This window comes from Nelusetta ayraudi, unplaced genomic scaffold (assembly GCF_046127955.1).
Source record: "Nelusetta ayraudi isolate G7.1 ecotype Tasmania unplaced genomic scaffold, CSIRO-AGI_Nayr_v1 ptg000106l, whole genome shotgun sequence".
NCBI lineage: Eukaryota > Metazoa > Chordata > Actinopteri > Tetraodontiformes > Monacanthidae > Nelusetta > Nelusetta ayraudi.
The window spans coordinates 192,278-202,256 of record NW_027466156.1 but is presented as its reverse complement, the minus strand read 5'-3'; the positions used below and the strand labels follow the sequence as shown (position 1 = coordinate 202,256).

Sequence of the window (9,979 nt, the reverse complement as noted above, 5' to 3'; positions counted from 1 at the left end):
CAGACTGTGGGGGGCTGCCGTACGCCAAAGCTAAGTCCAGTCTGTCAAGAAGACGACAACGACAAAGAAGAAGGAGAAGAAGAAAAAGACGATGAAAAAGAAGAAGTCCTCCGTCGCTACACAACGAGGTACACAAGTAACGTGAAGCCGGGACCGCCGGTCCGGCTGGCAAACATCGTAAAGTAAAAAAAATAAAAATGTTACGCAACAACGATGTCAATAATCCATAAAAAACTCTTAAACTAAGACAATAAAATGGTTTTGTAATATTTATATCTTTATGAACTAAGAAAATACTTCCATTTGTAGCTCGCTTTTTTGTCGCCATCTTTTTCGAAGATGTCTTGGCGAAAATACGCAATGCCTTCTGGGTAGCCCTCACTGCCAAGGGTGGTCCCGGAGAATCTCAATATTGAGGGCGATACAGCCCTTAATCTCCTCCCTCAACTGGACGTTCTTAGAATCGGGACAGCATTTGCACCTAGCAGGGAGCGCGCATTTTTGAGATTGAGGGTTGAGATTGAGGGTTAAGGGAGGAATTGGAATTCACCCCAAGATCAACCACAACCACCGTGTTTTCTAATCATTGACTTCCTGCCTGAACCATTCTACCTGCTGTAAGTGACGAGGACTCCACTCTTAAAGCTCTCTCTCTCTCTCTCTCTCTCTCTCTCGCTCTCTCTCTCTCTCTCTCTCCCTCTCTCTCTCTCTCCGACCTAATGGGCACCCCTGTTTCAAACCCAGTTTCACTCATTTCAAACACAAACCAGTGACTGCAAATTGAATTTCTAAAAGCAGTGAAGTGAAAATCATGACAACAATAACAAGAGTGATAGAAGTTGTAGAGTGAAGAGGGTGAACTGACCTCAGAGTCTCCAGTTTACAGTCTGGACTCTGCAGAAAACCACTCAGTTCCTTCACTGATGAATCCTGCAGTTGGTTCTGACCCAGGTCCAGGTGTCTGAGGTGGGAGGGGTTGGACTTCAGAGCTGAGAGCAGCCAATCACAGCTAAGCTCTGACAACCTGCAGCCCTCCAACCTGAATAGAGAAGAAATGATGGAGAGTTTAGAATCAAAGTCAAATGTCAACTTTAGAATCTGACACTCAACAAAGGAGAGAGGGTGAGTGAATGAGCGCTGCAATCTGAAATCTGACCAGCAGATGGCAGGATTTTACACTCTGTACCTTTAAACCAGGGGTGCTCACACTTTTTCAACATGCAAGCTACTTTTAAAATGACCAAGTCAAAAAGATCTACCTACTATACAATCGGTGTGTGTGTGTGTGTGTGTGTGTGTGTGGAACGCAGATGTTTTGCTAGCAGCATCTCCCAGGATCTCCGGTGCTTCTGCTGTGCGTGACTTTGAAGCGTATTTTGCGAGTGAGGCGTCTCCGTCAGTTTACGCCAGGATTGCAGGCTCACGTGACAAGCACGGTAGTTTGGCGTGTATTTAAAGAAAACAACAGCCAAACTCTTTTTGCTGTCCCTGTCTGCTCTCATACAGAATGCAGGTATCTGAAGTATACATTGATTTTAACAATTATTATAGTTTCAGATTTAAAATGAAATCTGCTTTATGTCTCCTTTATTTGATCTGAGCGGTGCAGAAGCCGATTCGTCTCATTTACCTTTGACTGTAAAATCCAGCACATATAAAAACAAAATCCAGCACATCGTACATTATGACCAAGATCACTGAGTTCCTGCCTGAACCATTCTACCTGCTGGAAGTGACGAGGACTCCACACGATTGACCTAATGGACACCCCTGCTTCAAACCCAGTTCCACTCATTTCAAACACAAACCAGTGTCTGCAAATTGAATTTCCAACAGCAGTGAAGTGAAAATCATATTTTTGTTATATGTTTATAACGATGGAATTTTACCAGGGTGTCATCACTCTGAACATCATAGTGAAACGTCGACTTCAGAATCTGCAACAAAAGCAGTCTGCAATCTGACCACTAGATGGGAGGATTTTACCCACTGTACCTTCAAGCCCAGTTTAGGGCGTGTTTTCATTGCCTCACCTCACCACGGTTCGCCTCGGTACGATTGCGTTTTCATTGGCTCTGTGATTACGAGACCGTGGGCGGAGTCGACACGGTAAAGCGGGACAATGTTTTCCCCAGCATCACTTCTGTGCGATACACAACAGCGCAGAGATGGACAAAGTAGAAGTTGTTTCATACCTGCTGCTCGGTCTGTGGTTGCTTTTCTGTTCAAGAAAGAACACTTTCCCTCACTGAAGTCACAGTTGATCATTTATGCAGCAACATTTATAATTTATTGTTTCGTTTTCCATGCGAGCAAATGTGTAGTTCAACCTTCATATTTTCACCAAAAGTAAACACGAGACGGATACAACGGGAAATAGCGTTTATTTAAAAACAAACAAACAGAAAAACAGACAGTAAACACGCCTCCTTATTTGAAATAGCTGCCCTAGCGAGCCAAGGACGACTTTGTTATATGCCGCGGTGTTTGAGGCTTCCTCGCGGCCAAGAGCCACGTCCTCTCGACGAATCAGTATTTCGTCTCTCCTCAAGACTCCTGGGGTTCCCTAGCTTACCGCGCCTCACGCAGGAGCAACTCGATTTATTTTCTTTACCGAGTGCTTCGCCATTTGCCGTTTTCGCGAATATGGTTGAACACACTCGCGACGTCGAGGGCATTCCCGGTTCGCCTGCCTCTCCCCAAAAGACGAAAGTAAACATGTATTGAAAAAGCTGTTTTCAAAAACTGTATACACATAAATGTATTTGTACAACACCAATAGTAGCTACTTGTATTCACGGTAAAATGTACCTGACACGGAAGTTCTGTGTCAAAGGAGTTGGCGTGGATGTCCGCTCTGACAGGGAACATCGACGCGGACACGGAGCCAATCCAGGGCCCTGCTCGTCGCTACGTCACCACTAAACTCGCTTCGTCTTGCTCGGACCCTGGGGGATTGAGGTACCAAAACAGCGCCCCCTACAACTGTGTAGTGGCCAGTGCAAACACCCTAACACCATACCATGGAGAGGCGAGGTGAGGCAATGAAAACACGCCCTTTCATTCATTATCAAAAAAAAAGTGTCTGCAAATTGAATTTCCAACAGCAGTGAAGTGAAAATCATGACAACAACAACAAGAGTGATAGAAGTTGTAGAGTGAAGAGGGTGAACTGACCTCAGAGTCTCCAGTTTACAGTCTGGACTCTGCAGAAAACCACTCAGCTCCTTCACTGATGAATCCTTAAGGTGGTTCCAACTCAGGTTCAGCTCTCTGAGGTGGGAGGGGTTGGACTTCAGAGCTGAGAGCAGCCAATCACGGCTGAGCTTTGTCAACCAGCAGTTCTCCAGCCTGAATAAAGAATCAATATTTGATTCCTTCCATGGTGTAAATGTCATATTCAGAGTCATTTCTCCCTGTTGATGATCCAGATGTGCAGCTGTTGGGATCACTGAGTCATTCCCTCAAAGGAGTCATTGTGCCAGTGGGTTGTCAACACAATAACAACAGCAGTGTGTCAGTCAGTGTGCAGCCAATCAGCAGTGAAGATGGAAAATAATCAGTGAGTCCTTTGTGTGCTTGTGGCTGTTTTCAGTCATCAGAGACTCGTTACAAGTCAAACACATTCAAAGGACAAGATGAAGAAATACTGCTGCACTATTAATCTGCCTCTAATATTTCTTCACAGGATCTTCTGCTCAGTCATGTGACCTTCATCACCAATCAACAACTTCCATTGAGCTCCAAAGTGACTGGAGACATTTTCCACACTTTCTTCCACCATCCAAAGTCTTTTCTGGCTGCAGATTGTTGACATGAAAATATCAACAACATCCACTTTGTCTAGATGAGTCTTTAATATCTGCTTCAAAGTCTTCACACTGAGCAGCGTTACACACCAGTTGTCATCTGCTGACACACACTGTCCACCAGTAGAAAGCAGGAACTGACCTGAGAACTTCCAGTCTGCAGTTTGGACTCTGCAGTCCAGCACAGAGCAGCTTCACTCCAGGATCCCTCAGGAAGTTCTCATTCAGGTCCAGCAGTGTGAGGTGGGAGGGGCTGGACTGCAGAGCTGAAGACACCACTGCACACTGAAGCTCTGAGAGTTCACTGGATGAAGGAGAGCAGAGAGAGAAGTTGTGGTCGACATGTGAGATTCTAAAGACAGTGAAAGTGAATCAAGACTCATTAATGTCTGATCATCATCATCATCATCATCATCATCATCACCATCATCATGTAAATGGAGGGAAGTCCCGCGGTGGTGCAGCATGTGTTTACATCTGTGGTGCGTGGTGCCGGGACACTGCAGTGGTATGCAAACACTGTTCACCACTGGCACAGTTGATGATCATAAAGTGCCGTCCATTCTATCTGCCCTGGCAGTTTACTGCCATTTTGCTAGTTGCAGTTTACATCCCTCCCACCAACAACAGCAGTGAGAGGAACGCTGCACTCAATGAACTGTACCAGGCCATCAGTGATCAACAGACAGCAAACCCAAAAGCTTTACCATCCTCACTGGAGATTTTAGTCATGCTGACCTCAAGACTGTCCTTCCAAAAGTCCACCAGCATGTTGGATTTCCAACAAGGGGGGACAACGCTTTGTATGTGGAGATGTTCCGAGGGAGGAGCAGGGCTCGTGCTCATGTGCGATCAATTCCACGAGGATTGGGACGCTCAAAGGAAATGGGTGTGCGTTTGTGCGTTCGCAACATTTTGAACATCCAGATTTTTTTGTTTCAGGATGAAATCCATGTACGTTTTTGTAAATGAAGCCCCAGGTCCTCAGTGTCTCCACTACAGTGTCCTCAGTGCAGCTTCACACTCCAGTGTGTTCCAGCCACTGAGTGTCAACACGTCCTGTTGTGACTGACAGTGTTGCTCTGATCTGCTGCTTCAACTCAACATGATGCTCAGTTGTGTGTAAAGTCACTGCAGCTTGGAGCTCCACTGGATCAGAGATCCTTCACTGGCGTCTCTTCGGACTCCACTGCATCTTTGATCCAACTGCTGTTTTATTGTCTGCTGCCAAATGAAGGAAGGATGTGATGTGTTTGTGTGTTCAATGTGTTGATTGTGTTGATTGACTGTGTAGTTCCACAGTTTTCATTCATGTAGCCGCTCTTTACCTTTGACGCTCAGGTGTCTTCAATGTCCGTCCGTCATACCAGCACCACTACATCATTCATAAATTGATGAGACGTGGGTTCCATTTAACTCGTTTATTTTCCTTCTTGAGTTTTTGGGTCGAGGCAACACAGACAACGTGAGGTCAAAAGAATTTTTGGCTCACCAACCACTCCGGCTTGACCAGCTTTCCATCAAACAAACATTTCGGCCATTTTTTTTTCTCGACCTAAAATAGCTGCGGGTCACCTTTCAAAATAAAATAAGGGCTTCAGCATCAGAATCGGATGGTCTTGGTTCCCTTTCTTGAAGAACTTGGCAGTTGTCAGCCGGAAGGCATCTTGCACTGTACCCCTGACGACGCCATTAACTTCGTCCAGCAGTGCAACGTAGGGCTCTTTCATCAGACGTTGACTGATACATGACTGAACGAATGGCTCGCGGCTTAGCGCATCAGCGACAACGTTCTTAACGCCAGGGACATACTTCAGATCGAAATCGAATGCGGCAAGCTTAGCAACCCATCTTTGTTCACATGCGTCCAAACATGGCTTTGTTAAGATGTAAGACAATGGGCAATGACAATGACCAAACTTGTCACAAATGGCCCATTTTAACGCCAGGAATTCCAACCTGTGCGCTGGATAGTTAATTTGTGATCGGGACAGTGTCTTGCTGGCGAAAGCAACAGGTCGAGCAACAGTCTCACCTGGTGGCACTTGCGACAGGACTGCGCCAATGCCATCAAACGACGCATCAACAGCGAGAACGAAGGGCTCACTGAAGTTGGGGTGGGATAAGGTGACATTGCAAGCTAATTCATTCTTCAGGGTCTGGAACGAATCTTTGCATGCAGCAGTCCAGTCGCTCGCCATAAGCGCTGGTGGAGCAGATGATCGCTTTTTCACCTTCCTGCCTCTCATGGCCTTATGCTGCACCTGCCTTCCAGAGAGGAGTCTGAACAAGGGTTTTGCTTTAGCAGAGCAGTCAGCTATGAAGTGCTGATAGTAGAAGATTAGGCCCAGGAAAGAATTAATCTTCCTCCAGGAAGGGGTCACACCATCACTCTCCATCAGGTCAGCCTCTCCCACATCCATGATGGCTTTCATCTTGTCAGGGTCCTTCATCACCCCCTCCCCACAAATGACATGTCCCAGGAACCTTACTGACCTCCGCAAGAGATGACACTTCTTGGGGGCCAGTTTGAGTTTGTGACTTTTCAGATGGGAGAACACCATCTCTAGACGCTCAAGCACCTGCTGTTCAGTTGGGGCAAAGACCATCAGGTCATCAAGATAGCAGAGCAGACTAGTGAAGTTTTCATCCCCGAAGATTGACATCATCATTCGCATGAATGTTGCAGGACTGTTGGACAGACCTTGTGGCATTCTGTTGTACTAGTGGAGGCCAAAAGGTGAAGAGAAAGCTGTGTATTTTTTGTGCTCTTCATGGAGTGGCACATTGTAGAAGCCAGACGTCAAGTCCATGGTGGAGAAGAAGACATTTCCTCCAAGTGCAACCCACCGATCCTGGGGTGCCTTGGGCCAGGCCGTCGAGTCGGACCATGAACAGGACTGTTTGAAGCTGGGGAAGATCTTTGCAGGAGCACCTTCTCCAGCATGTTAATAAGGCGGTTCAGGGCATCAGGGTCAGTGGCCTGTGGCTGCAGTGGGCTCTGTTCTTCAGCAGGTGGTGCAGGTGGCGAGACAGCAGCAAGAGCATTCACTGACACCCTTTCTCTGGAAGTTCTGTTCACTGACATCATTTCAGAATGATATTCGTTCAGAATGTCTTGGACTTCACGAGCAGTCCACTTGTCTATCGTCTTCGACCTGAAGGTCATGGCGAGCTCAGTAGAAGGGCAGTTCTTTATGAACATTCGAGTCACCTCAGTGCTGGGGCTGTCCAGTGACTTTCCTTGCTCCTTCAGACGTTCAATGGCCAAGTCAACAGCGCGGTTCAGTCTAAGCCAGTAGTCAAAGGCATCCTCACCCTTCCCAGGAAGAGTGGTGTAAAAGTCTGCTAATGGGAGTGGTGAACACGGAACAGAATCAAAGTGCCTCCGCAAGAGACCATAAATGGCATCGGGGTTACAGGTGATGTTTAATACCACTGTTCCTGGTCCCAAACCTGACAACATCCTTTGCTTTGCCACCAAGATGAACAAGGATCTCCTCCGCTTGTTCCTCAGGTTGCAGATTCCCCCTCTTAATGAAACTCCTCATGAGCTCCTCCCACTCCTGGACGGAAACAGAGTCTGAGTTGTCTCCTCTGAAGCAGGGGGGCTCCTTCAGCTTTCGATGAGGGACATATTGCAAATGGGACACGTCAAAAGCATTTGTGGCAGACACATTTGCATGGCTAGGTCGAGGGGTAGCACTATGTAAAGGGAAACTGGCTAGCATATCAGCATGGGCAGGTGAAGGGGCAGCACTGAGTAAAGGGGTAGTGACAGATGCACTGAGGTGAGAGATAATGTCCTGTGCCACCCGCTGGCTGACCTGTTGAATCAATGCATCACCCATCTGACCTACAATACTAGCAGCAATAACATCAGGGGTAGGTGCAGGAGAACACATGCTGTGCCTGTCCGGGACAGGGGAATGCGTGCCCTGGCTAGCAAGGGCATGAGGGTTTGCATCTGAGTTGGGGGGAGGGATAACACCAGTACTGAGCAAGGGGCGCCCAGGTGTACACTGATTACCCCACACTACACCACCCCCCTGAACAGGACTCTCAAACAGTAAACTTGAAGGATGCATAAAACCCCTCCCTCTGCCAGCACCAAAAGGAGTTACAAAAACATTACCCTGAGGATTACTCATCTTTCCAAAAAGTTAACAAAACACAATACCACAAAACAAAAGGATGAAACCACAAAAGGCCTAGACTGGAAACTGAAAAAAAATAAATAAAATAAAATAAAAGTACATAAACCCTCTATCTGATGTCTAACACTGCACAAAAGCAACACATCTGACCGACTTCAGTGACCGCAGATGAACAGCAGCAGCAGAACAGTCCCCGGGTCGCTCTGCAGCATCAGTAGCACAACAAAAGAGTCTCGAGTCACGGCACCAATGTGACCTCTCCTATTCTGTCCTGCTTGCTGTATAATGAAGACTTGCAGAAGTCAGGTGTGGAGCAGCAGTTTATTCTCTGAAACAGAATGGGACACAACCATAACTTGCTCCGTGAAACTTGGTCACCTCCTGCTTCATGGGCTTCCTCTGTACTGAAGTAGTGATCGTATAGTTGTTGTTTCTACAATACAAATAATATTAAAAATAAAATACATTTTTCTACAAAATACAAAAAAATGACATTCGCAATTTCAATAATTGCCCTAAAGCTCCATTTTTATACACTGTAACATTCTTCCAGTTACACACACATACCTGAAACAGAATGGGACACAACCATAACTTGCTCCGTGAAACTTGGTCACCTCCTGCAGAGACAACGTGCTCCGTATGAGAGCTGTGTGCTGCTAATGGACATGCTAGCATGCTAATCGTTTTTAATAGCAATTAAAAAAAAAACGAACTTTGCTAAAAAAAAATAAAAAATAAAAAATAAAAAATAAAAAATAAATGAAAGACACCAGCACACATTTAAACACTGAAACACAGTTACATGAAGCATAGCTCAACTTATTGCATTAATTTCTGTCTCAGCAGGGAGGAGACCGTCTCACCTGCTTCATGGGCTTCCTCTGTACTGAGGATCGCCCAGAATGCAAAGCGCTAACTTCAAAATAAAATACAAAATAAAATAAAAATAAAATATAAAGAGCCATGGCTGTGCCCCAACCAAGTTTAACATGATTGAACACAATTTATTTTGTGTGTGTGTGTGTGTGAGAGAGAGAGAGAGTGGATGACGCCTTGCAGGTGCGGTCCTGGATGTCGGCTGCTGATTGGACGCGCCACGGCTGAGAAGGAGGAGCAGTCGAGCCGGCCTGACGGTCGTCCCTCCTCCGCTCCCAACTCTGCAGTTAGTCACTTCTGAAATGCTGTTAGAGCACGCAGCCGTAGGTAGTGATGGCCGATGGAGGCTTTGTTGAAGCTTCGACACTTGTTTCAAAAAATGGTTCATTACTCGAGGCTTCAATGACACAGTGCTCGAGGAGGTCATCTAGTGCTCAATAAAATGAAGTGCAATAGAAACGTGTTCATTGTTTCATAGGTTGTTTGGGATTTGATTCGCCATGCATTCTTGTTGAACCGTACAACACTACATGGTTGTACGGTTCAATGCTGACACAATAAAATAAAAATGAAAAATAAAGTCAATGTCTCTTTTTTGGCACGACTGATTGTAGTAGACTATAGCTCTATACTTAGCCTGACAGTTTGTGCAATGAATTATATTATATCCTAAAACAAGACTAAATAGCCCATAGTTTAAAAATATGTTCAATAGTAAGTGTTCAGTGGGTCAGATGTCAAATGTGATCTATTTAAAATGTAGAATAGATGAGCTAAATAACACATATATAATACACATTGATGGGAATTGAACCGTCGCCTCAGTCTTGCAAGTCCAAGATTGTCATAATGTACCACAAACCCAAATCACACTCCCTTTTTTCATCGAAGCTGTTTGAGTAGCGTTAGCACACCGTGATTCCTCATCAACTACAGGCCTACACTTCAAATAATTATGAGAAAAACCCAAGGTAAAGAGAGCACTTCCATTAGGAAATAGTCAACATGAAATTTCGTCTTCTACTGACACCTGCTGGTCAAATTGAATAGTTGCAAATATTGTGAAGAAGTTGTCATCTAATTCTAATCCGAAACAATATGGCCATTCGAAGTGAAGTATTAAGACAATTAATC

The 9,979-nt window shown here is 45.5% G+C and overlaps 1 protein-coding gene across 1 annotated transcript; it reads right to left on the bottom strand.

Moving 5' to 3' along the window:
- Positions 1-866: 866 nt before the first annotated feature.
- On the bottom strand, positions 867-3,410 carry LOC142903139 (ribonuclease inhibitor-like). Its single transcript, XM_076048631.1, has 3 exons — positions 3,178-3,410; positions 922-1,039; positions 867-887 (listed from the first exon to the last, which is right to left on the bottom strand). Exons 1-3 carry the CDS (start codon positions 3,408-3,410, stop codon positions 867-869), a joined length of 372 nt encoding a protein of 123 aa, XP_075904746.1.
- Positions 3,411-9,979: the final 6,569 nt, after the last annotated feature.